The sequence below is a fragment of the Spermophilus citellus genome (genome assembly GCF_964194105.1).
Source record: "Spermophilus citellus genome assembly, chromosome: 2".
Taxonomy (NCBI): Eukaryota; Metazoa; Chordata; class Mammalia; order Rodentia; family Sciuridae; genus Spermophilus; species Spermophilus citellus.
In genome coordinates this window covers 5,920,472-5,948,365 of record NC_138183.1, presented here as the reverse complement: position 1 = coordinate 5,948,365, position 27,894 = coordinate 5,920,472, and the positions used below count along the sequence as shown (strand labels likewise).

Sequence of the window (27,894 nt, the reverse complement as noted above, 5' to 3'; positions counted from 1 at the left end):
GTCCTTGGGCCCTTGGACGCCCTCTGCAGGGCTGGGGAAACTGCCCAGAGCCCAGCTCGCTTTGGTGGCAGTGGCTCAGACCCTGTCCCCTGCCCCTCCTTGCACCCTCAAGGGGGCTGAGGGCTGCAGAGGCTCAGAGAGGGTGGGGGGAGCGCACGGCCCCTCCTGTGTCCTGAACTCGCCCCCCCCCCCTGGCCCAGTGCCCCCAGAGCTTGTGGGAGACCCAGACCTGCTGACCAACGTCACCACTGCCTTGCATGGCCCCTTGACGCTGCTCTGTGAAGCCACCGGGGTCCCGCCCCCAGCCGTCCGCTGGTTCCAAGAGGAGGAGCCCATCGACTCTGGGGAGGACACCTACCTTTTGGCAGGTGAGGCATCAGCCAGAATTGTGACCTGGTCACCCGCTGCCTCGGCCTCCACTCAGTGCATGCCCATGACCCCCAACCCTGAGGTCAGGTGTGGTGCTCCAGGGGAAAACTTCCAACAGGTTTGGAAAAGGCTTCCTGGGGGCTGGGCTGTGGCTCAGGGCAGAGCGCTCGCCTGGCACCCATGAGGCCCTGGGTTCGATCCTCAGCCACATAAAATACAATAAAGATGGTGTGTCTGCCTAAAACTAAATACAAATACAAGGTTCTGCTCCCCTCCCCTCCCAGAGACTCCAGGGTCACATTTGCCTAGTAAAGGCTCTGATATGTCCTGCAGCGAGGAAGCATGTCATGTCCCACGGTGACACAGAGCGTCCTGCAGGCGGTGAGAAAGCTGTGGCAATGCGGACACTAACACTGTCTCTGAATGCTCAGCCTCCTCACAGATAGGCTCCTGAGGGCTCTCACTGGCAGACAAATGGAGGTTCTGAGGCCCACGAGGAGGCAGGGTCCCACCCAGGTCTCTCAGGGACTTCAGGACCTGTCCATGTGGGATTGCAGTGCCTCCCCTGGGCGTACTGCCGGCATTTGGTGGCAGATGCCAGATACACTGTGCAGAGAGGAACTGATCTGGGCCCAGCAGGAAGGAGCGTGGCCATCCATTAGTGATGTCTGCCCAGGTGCAGGAGCGGGGCGGATGCCCAGGACACCAGGACACATGCCATCACTGTGGTTCCCTAGGAGAAGGTCTCTGTGCTGACAGAATAAAATGGGGTCTGAAGTTTCCGTCCCTTTGGCCCAGCCAGAGCCAGTGTTGACCAGGCGAGGGAGCCCTCTTGCAGGACAGGGTGCTTGAGCCTGCTCTGGAGCATGTCTGATATCCAGGCAGCTCCATCCTGGCTTCCCTCCCTGGCTGGGGCGTGGACTCCGAGTGAGTGAGGCAGAGGCGTGGGCTCTCATCACAGTGCCTGCGTGGCCCCCTGGGGCGGGCAGGAGGCAGCCCAGAGCCCTGCCGAGCTGCAGCCTCCCTCCCCAGGTGGCTGGATGCTGAAGAGGACCCAGGCACAGGAACGGGACCGAGGCCTCTACTCCTGCCTGGCGAACAATGAGGCTGGGGAGGCGCGGAGGAACTTCAGCGTGGAGGTGCTGGGTACGCGGCAGCCCTACCCTCCTTCTTGGGGGCTCCCGGGGCAGGCAGGGGGAGGGAGAGGCCGTGCCTTGCTTTCCCGGTCTCTGTTCCGAGCTGGGGTGCAGCGCTTGGCAGAGCACCTGCCTTGCAGGCTGGAGGCCCTGGGCTCCCCCCAACCCTGCAAAACAGATAAAAGCCTCCTTCTGAGGCTGCCACAGCATATCCCAGCAACGAACCCCAAGTGGAAGGGGGCGTGTGTTCTCCACCCTGCCCTCACTGCCTTCTCTGGTCAGGGCCTGTGACAGAGGCTCTGGGACGTGCTTCAGGCAGCAGCCATGTGTATTAGACTCCCTGCCCAGACGTGAGGGGATAGGGAAACTAGAGGAGAGCCCTGGGCTCTGCATAGTAAAGGTTCTGATAAGTCCTGCAGCGAGGAGCCTTCTCTTGGCAGTAACCGGTTTGGCAATGCTGACGTTAGCGCTTTCTCTGAATACTCGGCCTCCTCACAAACTGATCTGTGATGGTTCTCACTGGTGAACAAATGGAGATTCTGAGGCCCAAGAGGCCAGTCAGGACCCACTGAGGCCCAGACTCAGTGACCTGTCCATCATTCCATGCAGCCCGGGTGGGACTGCGAATTCCCAGCCATGGCCCCGGGGTCTCGGCCTCCACTTCTGAGCTCTGCAGCCGGAGTGGGCCAGCACTGTCTGTAGCTCGCTGTCTCCCTGCTCCTGCCAGTTCCTCCCAGCATTGAGAATGAGGACCTGGAGGAGGTGGTCAGGGTCACCGAGGGACAGACAGCCCAGCTGACGTGCAATGCCACGGGTAAGGCTGTGCCATGTGCTAGGCCAGGAGGCGGGGTGGGCCTTGAAAGGGAGGGTCCTGGGGATGGAACCGCCACCCAGCCCTGCTGTCCTCACTTGGTCCCTCTGCACCTTGGCCCCTGTGCACGCCCCTGCCCCTCTGCACTCACTGACTCTCCCCTGTATGCCCCCACCCCGTACCTGACTACTGATCTCAGCCTCCAGGACCCTCCATGGGAGTCCACGGCTGGCCCTGCGCACCTAGTGGAATGCCTCCTTAGGCCCCCACAGAGCCAGGGCCTCCCTGCCTCAGCAGCCACCACAGGAGACCATAGTGGCCTTGTGACATTTGAGCTCCTTAGGGACCCCACTCCTTGTCACCGTGGTTTCCCCAGTGCCTGGAAGAGAAGGCTCCCGTTAGTGCCTATGGACTCAGGGACGGGTGGGTGGGTGGGTGGGTGAATAGGCAGGTAGGGGGGTAGGAAGGCGGATGGTGGAGGGGTGGGTGGGCAGGGAGCAGGTGAGTGGATGGAGGGGTGGATGGAGGGAGGAATGAAGGAATAACTTGCCCTTCCAACGTGCCCAACTGTACCAGGCCATCCCTCCCACTCCTGGGTAGGAAAAGGGAGCCAGTCCCGGAGGAAGTGCTCTGGCCAGGCCTGGTGTCTGCTGGTGTCCTGCTGCTTCTTGGCCTATAGACCTGGGCGAGAATTGTGTCCCTTGCCCTACCCAGAAGCATCCTCTGACCCCCGAGGCCACCCTGGTCAGATCTTGCTGAATGGTCCTGATCTCTGCCCTGCGCGCAGGCCACCCCCCACCCCAGGTCACATGGTTCAAAGACGGCCGGCCCCTGGCTGGTGGAGTCGATGGAGCCCTCCTGCAGATCCCGCAGGCCAGCTTGTCCAGTGCCGGCCACTACTCTTGCGTGGCAGCCAACAGCATTGGGGAGAAGACCAAGCACGTCCAGCTTAGTGTCCTGGGTGAGCTCGGAGGTCCCTGGCCAGGGGGTGGTGGAGGGAGCTACACAGTGACAGAGGTTCGATTAGACATTGGCCATGAGCCATGCGCTCGGCTCAGTCCTTACAACCACGCTGGAGGGGAGAGGTGTCGTCCCACGGATCAGATGAAGCTTGGCTCAGGCCAGGGTCCGGCTGGTGAGCTCACAGACAGGCCATCCGTCCCCCGAGGGCAGTGAGCACCCGCTGCCTTGTTAGGCTGGAGGGGAGAATCAACCAAGAGACGGGCATTGGCTCCCTTAAAAAATCTGCTTCCGGGTGGAAGGAAGAGCCCCTGGGGCTCAAGGAGGGAATTTCACAGCCAGGCAGGGGGCTCCCACGCCCTCTCCCTGGCTCTGGGAGGGGCACAGACTGAGAAAATGGGGTCACTTAGTAGGCACTCTAGGGGCGCGGTCCGTGCGCGGTGAGGGATGTGGTTACCGACCTGTCCTGCTTCCTGACCTGAATGATCCCGCCACCAAGACTCCTGCCCTGCCCGCCCCTGCCCGCCAAGGGCCTGCCAAAGTCACTCCTCCCGTGGCCTGGCTCTGCCAAGGCTGCGCAGCAAGCCCAGAACCTCGGGGGGGGGGACAAGCAGCAGCCATTTTACCCCCAAAATGAGCCACCTCAGGTGTTGGCAGATTGGCTCGGCTGGGCAGGGCAGAGCTTGCTGACCGGGCTCTGCTCCCTGCCTCTATCATTTGTGCACCGTGTGCTTACGTGAGGCGTCCTGGGGACCCAGGCACAAATGATCCCCTTCCCTGGTGGCCGCTCACTGCTGGAGAGTCTGGTGCTGGACGCCAGGCCTGAACTGGACACCAGGCACTCCATATGTGGCTCCTCTGAGCCTCAGTGTCCCGTTGGTCTAGTGCAAATGACAGTGTCACCAAAGCCGAGAACCAGGATCCGAGGCCGTCCCGGTCCTCGGGGCCACGGCTGGGGATCTGTGCTCACGGGTCCCTTCCCACCCCAGTGGCTCCCAGCATCCTGGGAGTGACGGGGGACAGTGCAGACGAAGAGGTGACCGTGGTCATCAACAACCCCATCTCCCTGATCTGCGAGGCGCTGGCCTTCCCTTCCCCCAACATCACCTGGATGAAGGACGGGGTCCCTTTTGAGGCCTCCAGGAACATCCAGCTGCTTCCAGGTACCGCCCTGGGGGCAGGGAGCGAGGGGACAGGTGACAGCTCAGGAGGCTGGGTCAGGGGAAGGAGCCGTTGTGAGGCGTGGCTGCAGGGTGACCCTGGCCGCTGTCCCCTGAGCAGGTACCCACGGGCTGCAGATCTTGGATGCCCAGAAGGAGGACGCCGGTCAGTACACCTGTGTGGTTACCAACGAACTCGGGGAGGCCATGAAGAACTACCACGTGGAGGTCCTCGGTGAGTCTGGGTCGCGGGGACACTGGCTAGGCAGCCAGAAGGCTGCCCAGGAACCCAGGGCCCTGCCTGACACCCAGGGCACCTGCCTCTGATGGTCACCAAGCTGCTGTGGGGACCTGTGCTTCCCCACTGTGGCGCTGAGGGCCCAGGAGGAGTGGGTAGGACCTGGGCCATGGGCAGTCCTGGCCTCCCCCGGCCACTTCTGCTGTGAGTGTAACCAGAGGCCCTGCAGCTTCAGACCTTCCAGAAGGACATCCGAAGCTGCCCCAGGAGTCCCCTGCCTTAGACCTCCCTGTCCCGTAGCCATGGCAGGTGGCCCATGAGTGGGTCGACCTCAGGGTCCCTCTCCCTGCTCCCCCAGGAGCAGCACCCCAGGCCTGCTTTGGGGGCTGCCCTGGGACCAGGCTGAGCGGGGTGTCCCCCCCAGGGCACTCACTCCCTGCACACTGGCTTTTCAGTTCCCCCTTCCATCTCCAAAGACGACCCCCTGGGGGCGGTCAGCGTGAAGGAGGTGAAGGCCAAGGTGAACAGCACGCTCACCCTGGAGTGCCAGTGCTGGGGCGCGCCCCCGCCCTCCATCAGCTGGTACAAGGACGGGCGGGTGAGTGGCCGGGCCGGGCGGGCCCTCACCTGGGGTCCCACTGGCTCTGCTTGGAATCTTCCAGAAAAGAGCCCAGAAAACAGAGGGCCCCCGAGCTGGCCCTGGCACATGGACCCTGTCTATTTTGGTATAGACCCAGTTCTCGGTGGGTGGGGGTGTCTCAGGAGCAGCGACCCTACTCCTCTTGCCCATTTCTTTCTTTTCCAATTTTTATTAATTTGGATCTGGTTTCACCAAGTTGCAGGGTGTCCCCATCCGTCTGTGTGGTGTTTTATCAAGATGTAAGCACCCTTGTCTGGGTGCTGTCTGCCCCCCATCTCCCATCTCCATGACCCCTTTGTCCCCACAGCCCGTGGCCCCCGGGCAGCGCCTCCGTGTCCTAGGGGAGGGGCGGCTGCTCCAGATCCAGCCCACTCAGGTCTCCGACTCCGGCCGATACCTGTGCGTGGCCACCAACGTGGCTGGGGAGGATGACCAGGACTTCAACGTGCTCATCCAGGGTGAGCGTGGCCCGCGGGGCAGGGGTGGGTGGTGACCAGCAGGGTGAGGGATCTGTTGTTCCCCAGTGCGACCCCTGGGGCAGCTGTCAGCATGGAGCACCAGCCCTTGGCAAGGGAGCCCACCAGGCACCGCCCCCATCCCAACAACCCCAGGCAGCAGCGCGCCACTCTGGCCCGCCACCGCTGGGCACGAGGCCCTGAGCCCAGGGCTCCGGCCCCGCACAGAACTAAGGAGAGCTGGACTGGATCTGGTGAACCCAAACCTGGCCCAACCCCTGCAGATGCCCCTCACTGTATCAGGAAGCCCGCGGATCTGGTTCCAGAGTCCAGGTTCAGAGTGAGCCTAGGGCCACGCGTTGGCAACGCGGGAGCTGCGCACGGGCACTCACGGCCCTCGTGTTCTTTCTGCTTTTGTGAATGATGTTTTCCTTTGGGAAAAAAGTAAAGAGGAAGGGATGTAGGGCTGGGGATGTGGCTCAAGCGGTAGCGCGCTCGCCTGGCATGCATGCGGCCCGGGTTCGATCCTCAGCACCACATACCAACAAAGATGTTGTGTCCGCCGAAAACTAAAAAATAAATATGAAAAATTCTCTCTCTCTAACTCTCTCCTCTCACTCTCTCTTTAAAAAAAAAAAAAAGAGGAAGGGATGTAGGGAAGGAGAGAAGCAGGCAGGGAGGAGGGATCTGGGGAGGCTGGGAGGCAGGGAGGCTGGGAGACAGGGAGGTGGGGAGGCTGGGAGGCAGGGAAACAGGGAGGCAGAGGAGCTGGGAGGCAGGGAGACTCAGAGGCAGGAAACTAGGGAGGCTGATGAGCATGTGGGGCCACTGATGGGCCAGGTTTTGTTGTGATGCTCGGGCAGTGGCCTGGCAGGAGGAACAACCCTGTTTCTTTGCTGGCCCCCTGGCCCCCGGGCCCCACACCCTGGCTCCGTTGTCAATGGGCTGCATGACCTGGGCTGGCTGTGCCCTCCAAGCCTTAGTCTCATCCTTTGCCAAATGAATGTGACAAAACAGCTGACCTTGGGCCCCTTCTGGTCCTGAAATCTGATGGTCTGGGCCTCTGTGGTTGTTAAATGCTGGCTAAAGCTTAGCATTGGCTTCCTGCCCTAGACAGTACTTCTGCGTCACCAGGAGTCTTCAAGCCCCTTAGACACGAGCTCCTTAGGCCCCAGCACAGAGTAGCTGCCCAATAGCACCAGCCAAGGAGGGAGTGCATTTAAGAAAGACCTTGACCCAAGGCGATTCTGTGTCTCTGCGACTGGCGGGACTCTCTGGGCAGAGGTGCAGTCCCGCTGCTGTGATTCCTAACGGCTTTGTCTCCCCACCCAGTACCCCCCATGTTCCAGAAGGTAGGAGAGGCTGGTGCACCCTTCGAGATCCTGTCCCACGAGGAGGAGGCCCTGGGTGGGGTGACGGAATACCGGGAGGTTGTGGAGAGCAACCCAGCCTACCTGTACTGCGACACCAATGCCATCCCGCCCCCCGAGCTCACCTGGTACAGGGAGGACCAGCCCCTCTCGGCCACGGATGGCGTCTCTGTGCTACAAGGTAGGCAGGCCTCTGAGAGAAGCTGGGTGCTTGGGGCTCTCCTGTGAGCCACCTGCTGTGTGACCTGGAACGAGGTGTGTGGCCACTCGGGACGCTGGCTGCAGTTTGTAGTGACCAGTCAGCCCTGGTCACTGTCTGCCGTAGGTTTTAGCACAGAGCTTGCCACTCTGGGCCGTGCCCGCCTCTGGCCTCAGGATCCCGAATGACCTGGAGTATCAGCAGAAGTGGCACCTCCCTCTTCTGTGGTCCTTTACCTAAGGTCTCAGCTGGGCTCGGCCCGCAACCTCGAGGAGGCTCTTGCTGGGTCCACAACTCATGAGGATTACTTTTTCTTTTTACCACCTCAAATACATGTTTATTTAAGGTTATTTAATTTTCAAATGAGCTTTGTATTTTGTGATCACTTTTCTGGATGATTTTGAATTAAAAGTCCCAGGGGGTGGAACTGAGACCCATGGCTCCCTTGGACAGTCACCTGGCTCCCCTGGGTGGGCCAGGAGCCAGCTGGTACCCGAGGGGCAGGGCCCTGTGGTCCATGGCAGGGGACACTAGATGACTTCCCAGCTTAGCATGTGTGCTGTGTCCTGCTGGGTCTGGACAGCAGTGGGCTGCTGGGCGCATGGTCAGTCGCATGGCTGACCATGAGCAAATCACACGAGGTTTGTACTTTGGCCCTTCAAAAGGAAGGAGGACTCCCCAGGCTCTGGGAGAGGCCATGCTTAGTCAAAGTCCCTGGTTCCTATTTGAAATCCCTGTAGCAATCCCCTAACCTGCTACTGGCCTCTGACCTGGACACCAGCTCCAAATCCTAGTGCTCAGTGGGCTCAGTCATATTCTCGTCCCTAATGCAGATCCTGGCCACAGGTCAATCCCAATTGTCAACTGAACCCAGCCCAGCCACTGACCCTGCCTCTGGCCATTGACCTCCAACCCCAGCACTGACCTCTGACCCTGGCCACTGACCCTAATCCTCAGCATGTCATGGTGGTGGTCATAAGATAATGACCTGAATTCTGATCCTGACCTCAAACTCAACTGACTTCAGCCCGGGAGCTGCCTATCATTCTGGGCTCTGTCCCCTGGCACTCTATGGAGAGTGCTGGCTCTTGGTCACTCCACCTGCTGCAGACCCAGCGTCTGCCCGCCTTGCCTCCCGGGCATCTCCTGGGCCATTAACCTGCTGCCTGTCCCCTGCCGTCCTCGGGAGGGGTCAGCTCCACACAGCCACAGACCTGAGCCTGGAGCGGCTGCCCTCCTGCTGGCTGCTTCTGGGAGCCTGTCTTCCTGTCTAAGGTGGACGACGGCAGCCCCACAGCGCCAGTGTCCTGGGGCCCGGCTCCCAGCAAGCCATGAGCTGCCCTTGGACCTGATTCTCTCCATGGCACAGATGAGGTGGGAGTGGGAACTGTCCTCAGCTCCCTCCAGAGGAGAGAGCTGCTTCCTCGCTCTCAGGTGGGGCTTGCGGCAAGCCCAGGCCTCTGCCCTGTGTCCCTGCAGGAGGCCGGATCCTGCAGATCCCCCTGGCGCGGGCTGAGGATGCCGGGAGGTACTCGTGCAAGGCCTCCAACGAGGTGGGAGAGGACTGGCTGCACTACGAGCTGCTGGTGCTGAGTGAGTGCAGGGGTGGGGGTGGGGTGGGGGCTGCAGGCTGGGCCTCCCTCTGCAGGGCCAGGTCACCCGAGCTTCCCAGTGGGGCCTGAGCCAGGCAGAGCCGCTCACCCTCAGAGCTGTGGCCTCCTGGGAGGGCTTGGCAAGCAGGCACAGGAGCCCCAGGCGCTGCCCTCAGCCCCAGGCCCACCCCAGCCCAGGAGCCTGGCCGCTCCTCACCCTCTCTCCCCCACCCAGCCCCACCTGTGATCTTGGGTGACACGGAGGAGCTGGTGGAGGAGGTGACCGTCAACGCCAGCAGCAGCGTCAGCCTCCAGTGCCCGGCCCTGGGCAACCCCCCGCCCACCCTCTCGTGGCTCCAGAACGGGCTGCCTTTCTCCCCAAGTCCACGGCTGCAGGTCCTGGAGGATGGACACGTGTTGCAGGTGGGCACAGGCCCCCCAGGCTAAAGGTGCTCCAGGGGGCACCCTCAGCCTCCAGGGTCCAGACAGGTGCAGCCCCCCGTAGCCACCCACATCCAGTTTGCTACAGAGAAGGGCCCAACACCAACCTTGTGCCACAGAAAGAGTGTCACACAAAGCCCCAGATGGAGGGATGTCACAGGGGTCCTCCTGGTCTCCTTGGGCCACCTGCTGCTGCTATGGGGCAGCAGGGACAGGGCCTTACAGCAGCTGGGGGGTGGGCGGGGAGGCCAAGGGGCCTCCAGCTCCCACCAGAGCCACCTGCCTGTGGCACCTGCAGGTGTCTACGGCAGAGGTGGCCGACGCTGCCAGCTACATGTGTGTGGCCCAGAACCAGGCAGGCTCTGCGGAGAAGCTCTTCACCCTCAGGGTCCAAGGTGAGCGGCTATACCGGTGACCCCTGCCAGTGCTTTGTCCCTCCCACGGGGACCTCTGGGACCTGCTCTCAGAGTTCAGGGATCCCAGCCTGACACCAGCTATGTCCTGGAGCAGGGAGCGTTTGAGGACCCTGGTCCCTTACTGGGCCATCCCCAGATGGTCCTGAGCAGCTGTCAGGCAGCCGGGGGACGGCTCTTCCCGGCCTGACGGCACCAGTTCTTTAGGGTTAATTTTAGTTACAGGTGGACACAAGATCTTTATTGTGAGGGTCCAACCCAGTGCCTCACACAGGGTAGGCGAGGTTCTACCTCTGAGCCACAACCCCAGCCCCCTTACAGCACTATTTTTGAGCACCTACTGTATACCTGGCCTGGAGCTGAGTGTTCTCCTGGGCCCAGGCCTCCAGCTGAGCCAGGCTGAGCCTGGCTTTCACCTGTGGAAACACCTGGAGAGGCCGGTGGTGAGGGCGTGGGTCTTCCTGCTGAGTCTGCATTCTTCAGTCTACATTCTCCTGAGCTCAGATGCAGGGACAGCTGTGGCCTCAGGAGTGAAGCGGGCAGTGCTGAGCACTCAAGGTCATGGACCCAAGGAACAGGAATTTTGTCTCTGCCACTGACAGCTGTGTGGGCTTGGAAGAGTGACGGTCCCTCTCTGATCTCCAAGCCTCAGTGTGCTCATGTGGACAGGAGCTAGGACCCACAGAGGTTCTGCACAGGGCTGCAGGAAACCCCAGGAGCTTGGTAGAGCCCTCGGCGTGTCACCTGCTGGCCCTCTGCCCCCGTCCCTGTGCATTCTGATGTCTGTCTTTTATCCCGGTGGCCATGGGGACAGTCCCACCACGAATCACAAGCCAGAACTCGGAGCAGGTCACCACCATCCTCAACAGCAGCGTCTCTCTCCCCTGTGAAGTCCACGCACACCCAAGCCCCGAGGTCACGTGGTACAAGGACGGCCAGGCCCTCTCCCTGGGGGAGGATGCTTTCCTCCTGCCTGGTGGGTAAACTGAGGCTTTGGGCCCAGCTCTGGGCTGTGGCGGCTGCTGTTCCAACCCAGGGCAGGGCTGTGCGGCTGGGAGGGGTCGGGGGTGGGGGACAGTCCCTGGGGGCTGGCGCCAGAACTGGCTCTTCTGTAGGCACCCACACGCTGCGGCTGGCACGGGTCCAGCAGTCGGACTCAGGAACGTACCTGTGTGAAGCCCTCAACGCCGCAGGCCGCGACCAGAGAGCAGTGCAGCTGAGTGTGCTGGGTAGGCACTGCCCCGCGCAGCCTCTCCTGTGCTCCATCAGCCCTGGCATTAGTGCAGCAGAGGGCAGCTGGCACTATCTGCCCCTCCTTCTGAAGGGAGAGAACCCAGGTGGCACGGTCTAGCATGGAGGTTAAGACCAAAGCCTTGGGAGTTGGATGCACTGGGGTTTGAAACTCAGCTGCGTGTTCACTTGCTCTGTGATCTTGGGCAAATTGCTCCCCCTCTCTGAGCCCCAGAGTTCTCATCTGTAAAGTGACCGTTTTATGATGCACACGGCACTTAACCCAGCACGAGGCTCGTGGTGGGCTTCCGTGATGGTCAAGGTGGGAGGCCCTTCTCTGGTCTCAAGAGCTTCTTGGCATGGGGCTTGTTAGGCTCCTTATCTTTAGAATCCTCCTGGGGAAAGTTGGCCCAAGGTGTGACAAGCCAGGATCACTGGAAGGTTCTCTGTAGCCCTGAGGTGGCTCCTTCATTTGCCTGTACCCACCTGCTGTGTGCAGGGAGTGGGCTTCTGCATTCCTCAGCCAGAGAGACGGGGGCTGCCTGGGACCCCTTGCAGGTCTCTGCCCCGGCTGGGGGCTGCTCTTACAGGAAAGAGCCCAGGGGGCTGTCCCTGCCTCCTCCCACCCACCCCGGAGGCTGAGGCCCAGAGAGGGCAAGAGGCTCTCTCTGGCCATCCAGCAGGTCCGAGGGTGCTGGTCTGGGTTCTCTTCCCAGCTCCCCTGGGTCTGCACCAGCCACCAGGGTGGAGTCACTGTGTGTCCCCCCATGGGCCTCCATAGGCCACTCACCATGGTAGGGCCAGGGAGGACCTGGGGAAGACCACAGAGCCTCACCGGGCTGTCTTCTATCCTCAGTTCCCCCAACCTTTAGGCGGGCTCCCAACAGCCCCCAGGAGACAGTCCTCGTGCAGGTGGGGGACCAGGCTGTCCTAAGCTGTGAGACAGACTCGCTTCCAGAACCGGCTGTGACCTGGTACAAGGACCGGCAGCCCCTGGCCCTGGCACAGCGGACCCAGGTTCTGCAGAGTGGACAGAGGCTGGAGATCCTGGCCTCGCAGGTGAGAGCCATGAGCATGTCACCTCCTGCTCGGGAGGGAGGCCTGGGAGAGGGCGGGAGGCCTGGGGGAGGGCGGGAGGCCTGGGGGAGGGCGGGAGGCCTGGGGGAGGGCGGTTGTGTGGGGCAGAGTGTGGGGCTCCCGCCTCCTCGACCTGCGCAGCCCAGACTGAGTGACAGTTTCCAGGGGAGCCCTGGGAGGCGCCCGGGCCCCGAGGTCAGACCCTAGCCCTGGCTCTGCCCAGCTCCGGGATGCCCTTGAGCAGGTCCGTTCCCTGCCGCCTGCCTCGGTTTCCCAGGACCGAGAGTTTTTCCCGGTCCTCCTGGCTGGCCGTCTGAGGCTGTAGGAGTCTGTCCCAGGGCCCTTCCCTTCTGGTGTGGTCAGACACCCTCGAGGGTCTGCCGTGGACTGTTGGCCCTTCCTCTGGAAACGCACCCTGGGCTCCTCCTGCCAGCTCCAGCTCCGCAGGGAGGTGGGCCTGGGCCCTGGGCCCCCCTTGGCCTCCTGGAGCTCTTGGGAAAGGCCAGAGGCCCCCATGTCCTCTGGCTGCCCAAGCAGGACTGGCTGTTTGGGGGGTCCCTGCTCTGGAGGTCTCTGAGGCCTGGGTGTTGTGGGGGCGCCAGGCACCTCCCCCACTGCAGGGCATCAGGTGCCTTTCCCGCCTCAGGTGTCGGACAAGGGCGTGTACAGCTGCGAAGTCAGGAATGCGGCAGGGGAGGCCACGCGGACCTTCATCCTCACCGTCCAGGGTAAGCTGCGGCCTGGCCAGCAGGGCCAGGAGCCCCCGGAGCACTAGGCCGCCAAGGTTGAGGTGGACGATGGCTGGAAGGAGGTGGCGTGGCCAGGTGCCAAAGACTAGGCCTCGCAGGATCCAAAGAGGACCCCAGTGACCTGCTCTGTGGGGCTTAATGGGAGGACTGTGACCCTCAGGTTTACCTTTGGTGAAGGGTCTAAGAGCAGCGCCTGCTGCTGGGAGGTGGATGCACCTGACCTGCTATGAGAGCTGGCCACCTGGCACTGGGGTGGGAGGCCTGGGCATGGACCTCATGTCCCACCAGCCCTGGGGCAGAACATAGGGGGCATTTGACAGGACGTGTTCTCAAGCTGAGGTGAAGTGACCTGTCCAAGCTGTCCGGGGAGCGGGGCCAGGTTCCTCGGGGTCAGCTATGTGAGGGTGTAGACAGACCTAGCTGTGGGACAGAAGAACCCGCATTACGGGGAATAAAGGAGAACGAAGTCTGCCTCCCGTACAAACCCTGGGGGGTGTCTGTGCGGGGGCCACCTGGGGGACGGTGTCTGTGTGGGGGCCACTCGGTTCCTCTGTCCTTTGGGCCTCCAGGTTCCTTCCCCCTTGTTAGTCCAGCCTCTCTTAGGGTATTGTCCCTGTTCACGTGGCTGATGTGGGGACACTGCGTCCCGTCCTGCCTGCAGGAGGCAGGGAAGAGGGCCGGTGTGCGTGCTGCGCGGCTGTCCCCCACAGGCACAGGAGGCTGGAAGGGCAGCTGTCCTCGCTCACCAGCGCTCAGCTAGAGTTCTGCTGCAGCACGGGAGGCGCAGGCTGTGGGGTGGGGACACAGCTGTCTGCCTCAGATGGCAAACATCAGCCTCAGCCAGGCCAGCATCCCATCCTGAGCCATACCGAATGTGACCCTGGACAATGGCTTACACCCGGGCGCTGCTCCAGGCCCACAGCCCCTCCTGACCTGCCTCAGTGGGCAGGGCCAGCACGGGCTCCGTGCGGGAGGGCAGGTGACTGTGTTCCACTGGTGACGCCTTCTTGGGTGCACAGCTTCATCCTGGCTGAGCAGGAGCTTGCTGGGATTGATTAGTGATGCCTGTCCTGGCACAGGTTCAGGGCTGCTGGTGCGTGAGCCGTGCATTCACCACCTGGGGCTGAGTGCACGCTGCCTGCGCTCGGCTTTCTCAGTGGTTTGAAATAACCAGCAGCTGCTTCTTGATCCATGTGTGACTAAAACCACCCCTCCCCACGCCGTGCAGAGTGAGCCTGTTTGGGGGGTCCCTGCTCTGGAGGTTTCTGAGCTCCTAACTGTAGGGCAGGGGGCTCCAGGCCTCCGATCTGCCCGGAGGAAGGACACGAGGAAGAGCCTCAGGGCTCTGTATTCTGGCTTCGTTCCTGTAGTGCCCCCAACGTTTGAGAACCCCAAGACGGAGACAGTGAGCCAGACGGCGGGGAGCCCGCTGGTCCTAGCCTGTGATGTGTCAGGGATCCCCGCGCCCACTGTTACGTGGCTGAAAGACAGAATGCCTGTGGGTGAGTGGACTGCCCCTCCTGAATTCCACTGCAAAGCAGGGACCACGAAGCCCCCGGGAAGTTGGTGGTCACTGATGTTCTCACTTGTCCAAGTCAAGGCTGGCAGTGTGCGGAGGCCCCTCCCCTGGTGTCTTTCCTGTCATTGGTCCCGGCCCCAAATGCCCAGAACTCACCTGTTGGGGGCTTGGAGGGTCGCCGGCATGGGGGCCTCAGTCAGCCCCCGCCAGACAGGGACGAGCTCTGCCTAGTGCAGGCTGAGGCCAGGGGGAGGCTGTCAGGGGCTCCCAGGTTCCAGGTCAGGCACAGGACGTTGGCAGGGCATTCTGTGCTAAAACCAGCTGGACGGACGAGAACAAGGTCCGGTGGACCGCAGGGCGGGCGGCCAGAGAGGCTTCAGGGCAGGGGTGTGGAAGGGCATCTGGGGAGGAGGAAGGAGGACGCGCTCCCAGCTAGCGAGCAGAGCCCCGCGGGGCCCAGTGACCTATGTGGGGTCAGTGAGTGGCTGCTTCACCTGCTCAGAAGCCTGGACAGGTGTGGGAGTGGGGTGAGAGCTGGGCCTGCAGCAGGTCCTGGACACTGGGTCCCGTGGAGAGAGATGTCCCTGTGCAAGGACATGGGGGTTGACAGGAACCGCGGTCAGGAGCTGAGGCAGGTTGAGACGTGTGAAGAGGAGCCCTGCCCGGGGGCCTGCTTCCCCACGGGCTCACGAGCTCGCGGGGCACTCACGGCCCTCTCCGCCCTGCAGAAAGCAACGTGGAGCGCGGTGTGGTCTCTCGGGGAGGCCGTCTCCAGCTGAGCGGCCTGCAGCCAGCCCAGGCTGGCACCTACACCTGTGTGGCGGAGAACGCCCTGGCCGAGGCTCGCAAGGACTTCGTGGTGGCCGTGCTGGGTAGGCTGCGCCCACCACCCCTCTCCAATACCCCCCACGGTAGCCCTGCCGCGGCCCCGGGCCTCACGCTGCCCCTGTCACAGTGGCTCCCCGGATAAGGAGCTCAGGCACCGCGCAGGAGCACAGTGTGTTGGAGGAGCAGGAGGTGCGGCTGGACTGCGAGGCCGAGGGGCAGCCGCCTCCCGACGTGGCCTGGCTGAAGGACGGCAGCCCGCTGGGCCAGGGCGCAGGCCCCCACCTCCGGTAAGGCCCACGTGCCCTCCCCAGGAGGCAGGGCCTCCGGCCCACGGGCACCTGTCCTCGGCAATCCCTCCCCGCCTCCCTGCGGCAGGTTCTACCTGGACGGCGGCTCCTTGGTGCTGAAGGGCCTCAGGGCCTCGGACTCGGGCGCCTACACCTGCGTGGCCCACAACCCGGCTGGGGAGGACGCCAGGCTGCACACTGTGAACGTGCTGGGTAGGAGCAAGGCAGGAGCAGGCCCAGGGTCCCAGGCCACAGCAGCTCGGCCAACGTGGGGCCCCCTTGGGGGCAGCTGGAGGGCGACAGGAGGGCCCGGTAGGGAGACCTGGGTTCAAGTCTGGATGACACCCACTCTGACCTTCCTGGGCCTCCCGGCCTCATCCTGCAGCCCAGGGTCCAGCCGAGTCTGGGGATAAAGGGAGATGAGAGAGGGCTGGGGCCAGGCTGTGCACCACAGCGGCTCACCCCTCGTGGGGGTGCAAAAGGCTCTGGGAACCCCCAACACAGTGGTTGCTGGTGGCAGAAGGTCTGGGCAGGCCCCTGGGTGCCCTGGGAGCCCCTTTCCCCAGGCCCCCATCACCCTCTTTCCTCTGCCTCCCCCAGTTCCTCCCACCATTGATCAGGGAGCAGGCAGCGCAGGGACCCTGGTGAGCAGGCCGGGGGAGATGGTGACCATGGCGTGCCCTGTCCGGGGCTCTCCGCCCATCCACGTGAGCTGGCTCAAGGACGGCCTGCCCCTCCCGCTCTCCCAGCGCACCCTCCTCCACAGCTCTGGCCGCACCCTCAGGTAGGGGACAGGCTTCAGCCACTGGCCAGCCAGCCGCAGGCCCCAAACGCACAGGAAGCTTGGTTTAAAATGCTTCTGCTCGGGTCTTAGAATAAAAATAGTAGCAACAGACAGATTTGATAGTGAGGAGAGAGAGGGGATCCGCCCCCAGATGGAGCTCTGGAAAGGAAGGGTCCTCTGTCCTCAGCGCTCGGACAGCTTGCTGGGGGTGGCACAGAGTGGGCAGTAGCACCACATCCTGCCTGACTCAGCCTGGCCAGGTGGAGAAAATCAGGGAAGGCTTCCTGGAAGAAGGTGCCTGAGCCAATTCATGCATCCAACGACCCTGTGAAGTGCTTACTGTTCCACGCAGAGTTCCAGGCCCTGACAGAGCAGTGAGCACGACACAGGCATGTCCCTCCATGTCATGTGCCAGGCAGGTACAGAACATCAGCATACAGAAGGACGTGTCACCAGCGGTGTGTGCTCTGGGGAGGCATAGGCAGGGCAAGCTCTGGGGGCCAGGGCAGGGGAAGGGGCCAAGGAGGGTGCTATTTTAGGGTGCTCAGGATGGGTGACGAGGTGCAGGCAGAGGGACAGCAGGTCCAAGAGCACCTGGGTGCTCAGGAGCACAGGGCGCAAGTACCTGTTCCCATCAACCCTTGGGGCTGTCTGTCGCCTGGGTCTTTCGGGTCCTTCTCGCTGCAGCATGGACAGCAGGCCAGGGCCCCAGGGCAGAGCTGGGAAGGCAGACGGTCACTGCAGCCCCCCAGGGTCAGAGCCGTGGCGTGGGCAGGTCGCGGGCGTGTTTGGAGAGCGGCTGGTGGAGTTCCGAGTTCGGGAAGAGACGAGGCGCGTGGCTGGACTCCCACGCCGGGCTGGGTCTGACCTGGGGTGTTCAGTCCACCCTGGGAGGCTGAGTCCTGTTTTCTGAGCGGGTGCTGTGGGGAGCAGGCTGCAGCGCTCTCCCAGTGCCTGGGGGATGTCAGCCTCAGTGACAGCAGAGGAGATGCTCAGGAGGTGACAGGGCCTGTCTGTGAACAGCTGGAAGAGGCCGAGGCAGGGGACTTTCAAGGAGAATGAGGGCTGCCTGTGAGGCTTCCAATCAGGATCCATGGCCACGAGGGCACTCGGCTGCCCCAGTGCCCGCCGGCCTGTTGGACAGCTGGCCTTGCCCAAGTGTGTTCTGGGCGCAGTGGTGCTCCTGGTGAAGCATCTGTGACAGTCACTATCAGGTGGTGGCGAGTGAGAGCCCTCCTTCATGACCCAGCTTTCTCGGCTTGTCTTTGTGGGTGGCCTTGACCAAAGTGACTCCACTTTGATCCCGATGACCAGGCAGCTGAGGGCTCCTCAGATGTCCAGGGTGATGCCGGCAGTGCTGGTCTCCCATCTGGAGTTCAGGGAGACAGACATTTGGGGACTGTCAGAGTAGGGTGACACTGGACGCCAGGACTGGCTCAACCGGCCCAGAGCGAGTGGGCTGCACCCACTGCTTGGGTTAGGACGACCCCAAGGACCCAGGGAAGGGGCGCGGCTGGGGAGAAGATCCAGGGGCGCAGGCGGGAAGACGGGTTCAGGAGGGACACCCACTGCACGACAGGAGCCAGGCCCGAGCTGGTGGTCGGCTTGGTCACCAGAGCCATCTCTGCACCAGAGCGGCTTGGGAGGGGAGGTCGGGCGAAAGGGGCTCGTGGGAGAGGAGGGGCAGAAGGTGGAGCGGTGGGCGGGGACAACCCAGGTAGGTCCCCAGCGCTGCCAGGGTCGGGCACACGGTGCCCTGGCCACAGGCAGGGTGGGCCAGAGGGGACGGGGCAGAGCAAGAGCAGGGCGCAGGTTTATCCGGGGGCCAGGAAAGGGGTCTTCACAGAGGCTGGGCACTGAGAGACAGACTGGCACGGGGAGGGGCGTCTGGATTGAGCGCCCTCCCCACCTCTCTCCCACCTGCCCGCCGCCCCACCTGGGGAGCCTGGGGGTCAGGATTTCTCAGGTGCACCTGGAAGATTCCGGCACCTTCGCTTGCGTGGCCGTGAGCCCGGCAGGAGTGGCCGACAGGAACTTCACCCTGCAGGTGCTCGGTACGCACCGGGGTGGGCACACGGGTCCCTTGACCTTGGTGAGTGAGGATCAAGGCCCTCGAGCCCTGCCCAGGGTTGGCCTCAGGGCTTCGAGGCTGAGCAAGACTTGTCCACAGCCTTGGATTCTGCTCACCCGTCTGTCTCACGAGCAGTGGTCAGACATCCAGCTGTTCCAGGGCCCTGCCAGGCACCAGTGTCCGGCGGGGTGCAAAGGGGCCAGCCCAGCTCCACCAGGGGATGGGGAGGCTGCTGGGGGACCGCAGGGGAGGGCACCTTGCCCTGCCTCTGGGACTCAGGGTGCTCCCTGGTGTGGTGAAGCCGGGTATTGGAGGTGAGAGCAATGCCCAGGAGGCGGGCATGGGGTCATTAGGGAGGGTTTGTGTCAAGGTCCTGGGCAAGGGCTGCCTATCGTGGAATAAAATGGTTCCTGCCCTTTCCCCCTCCACAGAGCCCCCCATCCTGGAGCCGGTGGAGTTCCAGAATGATGTTGTGGTGGCCCGTGGCTCCTCGGTGGTCCTCCCATGTGAGGCCCGGGGCAGCCCCCCGCCCCTCGTGTCGTGGGTGAAGGATGGGCAGCCCTTCCTGCCGCAGAGCCTGGAGCAGGGGCCTGGCCTGCAGCTGTGGACGGTGGGGGTTGGCGACTCGGGGACCTACTCCTGCGTGGCCGTGAGCGAGGCTGGCGAGGCGAGGAGACGCTTCCAGCTGACCGTGATGGGTGGGTCTTCGGTCCTCCAGGGCCCTCTGGCCGGGGGGAGAAGGGACTCTGGGGATGCCGGCACAGGCGGTGGGGAGCCCAGTGCTCCTGCAGGCTCAGAGGGCTTGGCTCTGCCTGGGCATCTTGCTGGCCCCACCGGCAGGGTCTCGGAGGCCGGATGTCTGGTTCTCCGGGCTGTGTCCCACTGTCTTGTCCACCAAACTTTGGCAGCAGAAGTGAGAACAGAAGCCACCAAAATCTGGGGGCTGAGCCCTCCCTAAATTTTGATGTTGGGCTATATTGGAAAAATGTGTGGCAACTGTGTCCCCCGCACTGTGTCCTCGTGGGTTCTAAAGTACAACTAGCTGCCCAGGAAGGTGGACCTATGGCTCCTGATGTTTCCAGGCCCCCCAGCCCCCCACTCACGTGCCTCTGGCCCCCTCTGCTCTCAGCACTGGATGGTGCGGGGCAGAGGACCCCCAGCCTGCAGCACGGCTGACCCAGCCTGGGGTGTTGTAGATCCCCCCTACATTGAAGACTCCAGCCAGCCTGCAGAGCTGTCGCTAGCCCCGGGAGCCCCCCTGGAGCTCCTGTGTGACGCCCAAGGCATGCCCCCACCCAACATCACCTGGCACAAGGACGAACGGACCCTGGAGAACCACAGCTCGGCCGGGCAGGCGCTCCGGGTGGAGGCCGTGCAGGTGCTGGTCCCTGCCCGCTGTGGGATGAGGCTGGGAGCTGGGAGGAGGGGGTCTGCAGCTTCCCCAGTTCAGTGGACAGATGCCAAGGGAAGGCTGACTGTCCTATGCTTGGGGTTTGAGAGGGTGGAGACGACCCACTGGGCCCTCGGTGCTCCCAGCCCTGCAGAACTCAGACTGAAGGAGATACCAGATAACTCCTCATCCAGGCCAGAGCGGGGCTGGTGCAGTTGGGGGGCTTCCTGGGAGAAGCAGCCTGTTCCATCCTCAGAGTGGGAGTGAGGTGGATAAGAAATCCAGAGGGGAGCGGGAGGCTGGGAGGCGGGGCAGCAGCCTCTGCAGACTGGAGCCCAGATCTGGCCCTTTGCTGAGTAGAAACAGGCCAGCTTGGCAGCGGGCAGTGGGGGCCAGCGGCAGCCGCTCATCCTGCTGTGTCCACAGGTCAGTGATGGTGGGCTGTACACCTGCCTGGCTGAGAACCCTGCAGGAAAAGTGGAGAAGAGTTTCCGAGTCAGGGTTCAAGGTAGGGGTCTTAGGGGTGGAGGCAGGATGGGGTCTGCCACGGAGGGCCCACCTCTCACTTCCTCTTGCACCCCCAGCCCCTCCAAATGTCATTGGGCCCCGCGGGCCCCGCTCTGTGATTGGCCTGGCCCCTGGCCAGCTGGTCCTGGAGTGCTCTGTGGAGGCAGAGCCCATGCCCAAGATCGAGTGGCACCGAGACGGCATCCTGCTGCAGGTGAGTGCCAGGCTGGGGACCCAGGCACTACCCTCTGCCCCCTCAGGCCTCAGCCCCCAAACCAATGGATTCTGTTCCCACCACGGAGGCCCACTCTGCACATGACTCCACTGCGGTTATTGTTGTCATCCCCCTTTTGTGGAAGGGGCTTCTGAGGCACACACCTTGCTCTTCCGTGGTCCCTCCAGGTGTACCTAGTGGCTGTGTGACCTAAGGCCAGTAACTGAGGCTCTCTGTGCTCATCCCTCACATGGGGCCAGTTTGCAGTTGTGGACTAAGGTGGCAGGTCATCTAGTGGGAGCTCCGGGGACAGGTACTCCCCAGAGGTGCCCAGTGCCTCAGAGGACCTCAGCTGGGCAGTGAGTCAGGGCCTGCAGCCAGGATGGGGCAGGGGCCACGGTCCAGCCTCGTGGGTCCTCCCTGGCTGGTGCCAAGAGCTGGCCTGGCCCCGCCCGTGCTGACGAGGCCTCCCCACCTTGGTGGGGCTCTGCAGGCGGACGCCCACACGCAGTTCCCCGAGGAGGGCAGGTTCCTGCAGCTCCAGGCCCTGAGCACAGCGGACGGCGGGGACTACAGCTGCACTGCTCACAACAACGCGGGCAGCACCAGTGTGGCCTTCCGTGTGGAGATCCACAGTGAGTGCGCCCCGCCTCCCACCCACCCCGTAGAGCCACCCCGAGTTCCCAGCCACTCCCTCTGTGCCCTCCCCAGCTGTGCCCACCATCCAGCCCGGACCATCTGTGGTGAACACCTCTGTGAACCAGACCGCCCTGCTGCCCTGCCAGGCCCGTGGCATGCCCCCGCCCGCCGTGAGCTGGCGGAAGGATGGCGCGCCACTGGATCCCGGGAACTCCAGGTGGGACATCGAAGGCCACTCATGGCCCCAGTTGTCCAGCTCTCAGGGCAGAGAAAGCCATTGGTCCAGCTGAGTGAGGTGTCTATCCCTGGTCCAATCACCTGTGGCGGGGGGCGGGATTATGCAGAACAGCCTTGGCCCTTAGGGAGGGTCACCTTGCAGTCCTGGTGCCCTGCCCAGAAAGAGTAGCAGCCTCTGAGTCCTGAGTCACATCTGTCTGCTGGGAAAGCTGGGGCAGGGAGGGTCTTGTTGGAGATAATCAGGGATGTAGTCCCTCAATGCCACACTTGTTTGAGGGTCTCCATCGCAAACCCTCCCTGGGCTCCAGGTTGGAAGTTCTGCCCGAGGGTTCTCTGAGGATCCAGCCAGTCCTCACCCAGGATGCTGGCCACTACCTGTGCCTGGCCTCCAACTCCGCTGGCTCTGACCGGCAGGGCCGTGACCTCCAGGTCTTGGGTAGGTGCACTAGGGAGGGCCTGCTCCCTGCCTTCCGCATCCGGTCCTTGTGGGTTTCTGGTCCTGCATTCCCCCGGCTGTCCTGCAGCCCCAGGCCCTTCCCCCTGTGTCCATCGGCAGGCTCCTGCCCTCCAACACCTTGCTCCTCGCCGCCCCCAGCCCCCAAGTCTCCCAACATAGTCTCCCATGTTCTCGACCTATAGTAAAAAGTTGTGAGCGTGCACCTGCGAGGGCTGCGTGTTTATATTGACACACACGTCACACACTGCTCTGGTGAGCCATGAAGCATGCACCAGAGGTCGAATCACTGAACTAGATGTTGCAATTAAAGTTCTCTTCCTAACCCAACACATCACCTTGGCGACCACTCTAGATGGCCCTGGCCTAGGGCTGGGGCTGATGGGGAGTCGCTCAAGGAGAGGGGTCAGGCATGAGGAGAAGCCCATCCCCAGCTGGTGGAGTCTGGAGGGGGTCCCCCTGCCATCTCTCCTGCTGCCCCTGGGAGGCGGGATGAAGGTGGTAATGAGCACCCCAAACCTGGGCTTGGCCTCTGGCACAGCCTCAGGCAGCCCAGACCCCCATCCCACGCCTGCCTCTCCCCAGAGCCTCCAGTCATCGCCCCTGGCCCCTCCAATGTGACCCTGACTGCCCACAGCCCGGCCTCACTGCCCTGTGAGGCCAGCGGCTCGCCCAAGCCTCTGGTGGCCTGGTGGAAGGATGGACAGAAGCTGGACTTCCGCCTGCAGCAGGGCGCCTACCGGTAAGGACGCAGGTGGACCTGGGCCTTCCCGAGCCACAGGCAGTGGGGAGGGTGTGCCCATTTCACACAGCAGGGCCATTCAGCAGCCAGGCAGTGTGCGCTCGGGTCTTCCTGAGCCAGGACCAGACCCCAGAGGCCCAGGAGGGCCTTATACTCAAGCAGACAGAGTTGCCTGACATGGGGCAAGGGGTTTGGGACCTACAGCCAAGGTGTATCAAAACCAAACATGAGGCAGCCGGGAGTGTGGCCCAGCATGCCTGAGGCCCCGGGTCAATCCAGCACCGCCCAAGCAAACACACCAAGAACAAGACCTGCGGCTGGAGTGGGAGCTGGTCACTCAGTGACCATCGGAGTGTCCAAGGAGTCAGTTTGCCAATTGATTCACCAACTCTGTCCTGTTAGACACGGGGACACTGTGGAGTTCATGCCTGAAATGAGCTCAACACACTTCAGCCCCCTGATGGGGACTTGGGTGTGTCATCACCGAAGTCATTTATTTATGTATTTTTTTTTTAAAGATAGAGTGAGAGAGGAGAGAGAGAGAGAGAGAGAGAGAGAGAGAATTTTTTAAATATTTATTTCTTAGTTCTCGGCCGACACAACATCTTTGTTGGTATGTGGTGCTGAGGATCGAACCCGGGCCGCCCGCATGCCAGGCGAGCGCGCTACCGCTTGAGCCACGTCCCCAGCCCACAGAAGTCATTTAGATGTTCCTGTAGCACATGCAGGGCTGCAGAGAAACACAGGGTGTGGTGAAGATACCCCCCAAGCCTGCAGCTGAAACCTCCTCTTCTAGAAGATGCTTGAGTCGCGCTGGGGGCAGGTGCAGGACGGTCATGAGGCTCACACTTGCAGACGGCCAGGCAGGTCGGCCAGGCTGGCCCCACTGCAGCCCTGGGCCCTTCCCCGTGTGTCCCTTGGCAGGCTCCTGCCCTCCAACACCCTGCTCCTCGCCGCCCCCGGCCCCCAAGACTCAGCCCAGTTTGAGTGTGTGGTGAGCAACGAGCTGGGTGAGGCCCGAAGGCTGTACCGGGTGACTGTGCAGGGTGAGTCAGGGTGCAGATGAGCGGGGACGCCTCGGGCGCTGTCCCTGACACGGAGACTCCCAGCCCTTCTGGGTGCAGAGGGCCCTCTCCAGGAAGCTCTCCTGGGCCCTGCTCTCCACACTGGCCCAACCCCGGCTTCGCACAGCTCCTGGCCAGGGGAGCTTGCAGGGCAGCCCCTGCCCTACCCGATGTTGTACCCCAGTGTGTCCTTGTCATCACCCTGGTTGGAGTCCCTCTTTCCACGGCTACTCACTGCCCTCACCTGGGCCCACATGTCCTGTGGTCCGGCCCAGCCGAGCCTCCAGGTTCAGCTCGCCCACCACCTGCCCCCCTCTGAGGTCCACTTGCGCTGCTTGGTTCTTTGTCCCTTTTCTTGGGACCTTTGCACACGTGGTATCCTCTACCCAGCCAGCACCTGCTCTTGCTTCAGCTCTCAGGTTTAATGCCGTGTCCTGGAGGCCGTCTCTGGCCTCTTGCAGTCTGGCCCAGTGAGCCCTGCCAAGCCCCCTCTCCTACAGCCCCCGAGTTCCCCGGCCAGCTCTCTGCAGAAGGCTCTTCAAGACCCTCCCATGCCCCGAGGTATTTCCCAAATGAGCAGATGTGCCCACATCCAGTGCCTGGCCTTCATCAGCAATGTCACGTCTACAGTTATCATCCCCTGCCCTGGCGGCTGTGTGTCCCCATGCACTCGGCAGGGCCTCAAACCTCTCCTTGGGTTCCAGTGCCACCCACCATCGCAGATGACCGGACGGACTTCACTGCAGCCAGGATGGCCCCTGTGATCCTCACGTGCCACAGCACAGGCGTGCCAGCCCCAGTCGTGTCCTGGAGCAAGGCAGGCTCCCAGCTGGGGGCGAGGGGGAGTGGCTACCGCGTCCTGCCTTCAGGTGAGTGAGGGCCAGCAAGAGAAGGAGCCCAGGTGGTGGAACAGGGTGGAGAGCTCCACCGTCCAGCTCCCCGTCCCCAGCCTCACCCCACCAGCCTCAGTCCCTGCCCTGCGCTAGGGGGAGCCCCTCTGTGGTGCCCCGAGGCTCCTGGGCAGGTCGGTGCGTCCATGACAGTGGCCCAGAGCTCCTTACGGCCAGTTGTATCCCATGGGGGGCGTTGCCTTTCTTAGGAAGTTGTGCTCTTGATCTTGGGGTATTAAAAGTTCCTTTTGATGAAATCAAGCTAGTGGTAGGACAGTAGGTGGTGACGTCTTAGACGTCTTTGTCGACATAACAAGTTAGCCACTTTATGGGGACTCCCCATAACTTGATTTATTGTAGGTTAGTGAAATCCTACAGTCTGGGGCCTCTGGCTAGAAGGGTGCTCTTCAAGCTGTTTGGAAACAACAGAACCCTCCCCTCCCACTAGTGGGTGCTCCAAGCCAGCAGTGAAAGTCAAGCAGCTGGGGCGAGACCACGGGCTAGTCCAGAGGCCAGCGGGCCTTGCTCCCCTTGCCTGCCCAGCAGGCCCTCAGGGGTCCCCAGTGGACACTTTAGAGACCTCTTTGCTCACCAGCTGGGGTGCAGCCTGCATTCTGAGAAGGTTAAAATAGTGCTTGCTGGGGACCCCAGGCTAAGGGGGGATGTGGGGAGGACAGGGGAGGCAGCAATCCTGGGAGGCTTCCTGGAGGAGGTGGGGTCTTAGCAGAGCAAGGTGAGAACAGCAGTGGAACCCTGGGCCAGAGACTCCGGGAGGGCAGTGAGTTTCCAGAGACCATCTTGTTGATTCTTCACTGTGCACATGGGGAAACAGGCCCAGGGGGCGGAGGGACTTGCTCGCAGTGGTGCCCCAGGCAGGGGCAGAGGCAGGCCTAGAACCCAGGTCCCATGCCTCTCATCCCCGTGCTGTTAACAAGGGAGCAGGGGTTGCAGTTGGGCCGGGCACCTCTGTCCCCAATCCCTTCATCCCTCCGGGCACCGTTTCCACCCGCAGGTGCCCTGGAGATCGGGCAGGCCCTCCCCATCCATGCCGGCCGCTACACCTGTACTGCCCGCAACTCTGCCGGCGTGGCGCGCAAACATGTGGTCCTTGCTGTGCACGGTAAGGGTCCCGGGGCAGGGGGCGGGTGGACAGCTGGCGGCAGTGGGCAGGAGTGAAGGGGGGCCCTTGGTCCCGGACGCCTGGTCCTGCCCCTGATCTGAGTCCCCCGCCGGAATCTTCAGGAAAGTGGAGCCGGCGCCTGGTGCCTACGCGCTCTTGCTGCAGAGATTTTGTGAAACCCATTCCCTTTATCAGCTTCTCTCCCTGGTCCTGAGAGGCTCCCTGCTGGTGGGGCTGGTGTTAACAGTGTCCCCAGGAACCTCTGTCCCCTGTGCCTCCTCAGCGTCCCCTGTGGTGAAGCCGCTGCCCAGCGAGGTTCGGGTCATGGCAGGGGAGGAGGCGTTGCTGCCCTGTGAGGCCTCAGGGGTCCCCCGGCCGAGCGTCACCTGGCAGAAGGAGGGGCTTAGCCTCCCCACAGGTGAGTCCCACAGCAGCAAGGGGAGGAAGACGTCCTCTCCAGGACCCTGGGCCTCCTCCTCGGCCCCAGGACACCTCAGCCCTGCCAAGAGGTCCCACAAAGGCCCCCCGGCCCAGAGGCACGCCCCGACCCCCTGCTCTGGTGTCGCTCCTGCCCTCCTTTCTCTTGGCACCGCAGCCTGAGAGCCACCTGGGAGCTCAGTGCTGAGCTGGTGGCAGGAAAGGCCGGCTCAGCTGGCTCCGCGCCAGGCCTCCTTGCTCATCTGCCACCCTGTGGCCCCCCGTTGATACCTGTCAGCGACACTCAAGCTGCCTCCTCAGGGCTCCCCCTGTTCCAGCCACTGGCCCTGATTTCCTCCCGTCACATCCAGGTGTGAGGACCCAGGTCCTACCCAGGGGACAGCTGCAGATTATCCACGCCCGTCCCGAGGATGCTGGGAACTACTTCTGCCTCGTCCAGAACGGGGTGGGCAGCGCCATGGGGAAGACGCGGCTGGTGGTGCAAGGTGGGCCTGGGGTGTCCCCGGCAGCCAAAGGCCTGGGGGCTTCTGCGAGCTCCTGCCCCTGCCCGGCTCTGGGCCCAGACAGGGCACACCCACCCCAGCACGGCCTGTGGCTCTAGGGGGGACTCAGGGACATATCTCCTCTGTGGTACCGCATGGCTTCCGACGTAAACTCCTGCCCCTGGCCTCCCCGGCCCTGGGACGGTCTCGCCGTCCCTCTCTCATTGGACTCTGGTTCCACAGCCACCGCTTCCTCTGCACAGACGCACAGCTCACGTCCTTTCCCTGGGCCTGACCAGTTGCTTCGTGACCCTGGCAGAGACTGGCGCTGGGCCGAGGAGGCTCAGTGTGGGCGTCACGCTCTAGTCGCAGGCCTGCTCTCTGGGTGTCCTGGTGGCCGTCCCTTGGGCAGCCTAGCGGGTTGGGACCCAACTTTTCTGTGAGCGCAGAAGATGCCCTGGCTCCAGGCCTCCTCCCAGCCCCTTTGTCTGGCCTGCTTCTCTCCCTGGTGACCTGCCGCGTGGCTGTTGGTCACCACATGAGCCTAAGGCCACGTGCCCCAGCCCCAGCATGGCTCCCCCTGCCCGGGCCTCATGTGGGCCTCACGATGACTGTTCTGCTTGTGATCCTGGAGCTGCCCTCCTCAGGGTCTGTGCCCAAGGGAAGCTGCTTCACCTCTGGGCCGGAGCTCTGGGTCACTGCATGGGTGCAGCAGGCCCCCAGCATGGCTTCCCACACTCAGGGCCCCACTCCTCCAGGCCACCGGCCATGACCTCTAAATGTCCTCTAAATGGGAGGTTGGTGGGGCAGCTGATAGGGAGTGCTGAGGGCCCTGCCAAAGGCCAAGGCTCCAACCCCATCCCGAGTGGACCTCCCTCTCCCCACAGTCCCCCCCGTGATCGAGAACAGCCTCCCCGACCTGTCTGCCCCTGAGGGCTCCCATGCCCTCCTGCCCTGCGTGGCCAGGGGCAGCCCTGCGCCCGACATCACCTGGGAGAAGGATGGCCAGCCCCTGTCTGCAGCCGGGGGCAGGGTCAGCGTCCAGCCTTCTGGGGAGCTGCTAGTGAAGAACTCGGAGGTGAGGGCCCCGGCCAAGGAGCAGGAGGGGAATGACGTCACCATCCAGGAGCCGCAGGCTCCTGCTGAGCCCCCGTGTGCCACGCTCTCACAGAGCCCCGCGCAGCTCTTACCCCAGGAAATGGAGGAGACCTGTGCTACCACCCACTGATGACACCACTTAATCGTCCCAAGATACATCATGGCTAAGAGGCACAATCAGTATTGGCCCTACCTTCATCATCAGTTCCCGGGGCAGGGGGATGGGAGGGCCTTGGTGTAGACCATTCCTGTGGTCAGTGGGGGGCTGAGCCAGGCTGTGGGTGGGACCC

General features: G+C 63.0%; 1 protein-coding gene across 2 annotated transcripts in view; it reads left to right on the top strand.

Annotated features, from left to right (window-relative positions):
• Positions 1–27,894, top strand: part of HMCN2 (hemicentin 2) — a 125,663-nt gene that overhangs the window by 76,691 nt on the left and 21,078 nt on the right. For both annotated transcript variants that reach the window (XM_081279124.1, XM_081279125.1), the window contains exons 46-81: positions 201–368; positions 1,402–1,515; positions 2,233–2,319; positions 3,104–3,277; positions 4,266–4,439; positions 4,558–4,671; positions 5,130–5,272; positions 5,622–5,772; positions 7,102–7,320; positions 8,818–8,931; positions 9,166–9,353; positions 9,670–9,766; positions 10,599–10,760; positions 10,900–11,013; positions 11,871–12,073; positions 12,738–12,819; positions 14,211–14,342; positions 15,088–15,231; positions 15,315–15,474; positions 15,563–15,687; positions 16,075–16,258; positions 18,215–18,312; positions 18,761–19,027; positions 19,526–19,707; positions 20,146–20,227; positions 20,304–20,440; positions 20,934–21,075; positions 21,152–21,296; positions 21,625–21,752; positions 22,356–22,512; positions 23,437–23,558; positions 24,281–24,445; positions 25,479–25,586; positions 25,870–26,004; positions 26,375–26,509; positions 27,394–27,584. In XM_081279124.1, coding sequence (XP_081135250.1) covers positions 201–368; positions 1,402–1,515; positions 2,233–2,319; positions 3,104–3,277; positions 4,266–4,439; positions 4,558–4,671; positions 5,130–5,272; positions 5,622–5,772; positions 7,102–7,320; positions 8,818–8,931; positions 9,166–9,353; positions 9,670–9,766; positions 10,599–10,760; positions 10,900–11,013; positions 11,871–12,073; positions 12,738–12,819; positions 14,211–14,342; positions 15,088–15,231; positions 15,315–15,474; positions 15,563–15,687; positions 16,075–16,258; positions 18,215–18,312; positions 18,761–19,027; positions 19,526–19,707; positions 20,146–20,227; positions 20,304–20,440; positions 20,934–21,075; positions 21,152–21,296; positions 21,625–21,752; positions 22,356–22,512; positions 23,437–23,558; positions 24,281–24,445; positions 25,479–25,586; positions 25,870–26,004; positions 26,375–26,509; positions 27,394–27,584 — 5,243 coding nt within the window. The remainder of the gene's footprint in view (positions 1–200; positions 369–1,401; positions 1,516–2,232; positions 2,320–3,103; positions 3,278–4,265; positions 4,440–4,557; positions 4,672–5,129; positions 5,273–5,621; positions 5,773–7,101; positions 7,321–8,817; positions 8,932–9,165; positions 9,354–9,669; positions 9,767–10,598; positions 10,761–10,899; positions 11,014–11,870; positions 12,074–12,737; positions 12,820–14,210; positions 14,343–15,087; positions 15,232–15,314; positions 15,475–15,562; positions 15,688–16,074; positions 16,259–18,214; positions 18,313–18,760; positions 19,028–19,525; positions 19,708–20,145; positions 20,228–20,303; positions 20,441–20,933; positions 21,076–21,151; positions 21,297–21,624; positions 21,753–22,355; positions 22,513–23,436; positions 23,559–24,280; positions 24,446–25,478; positions 25,587–25,869; positions 26,005–26,374; positions 26,510–27,393; positions 27,585–27,894) is intronic.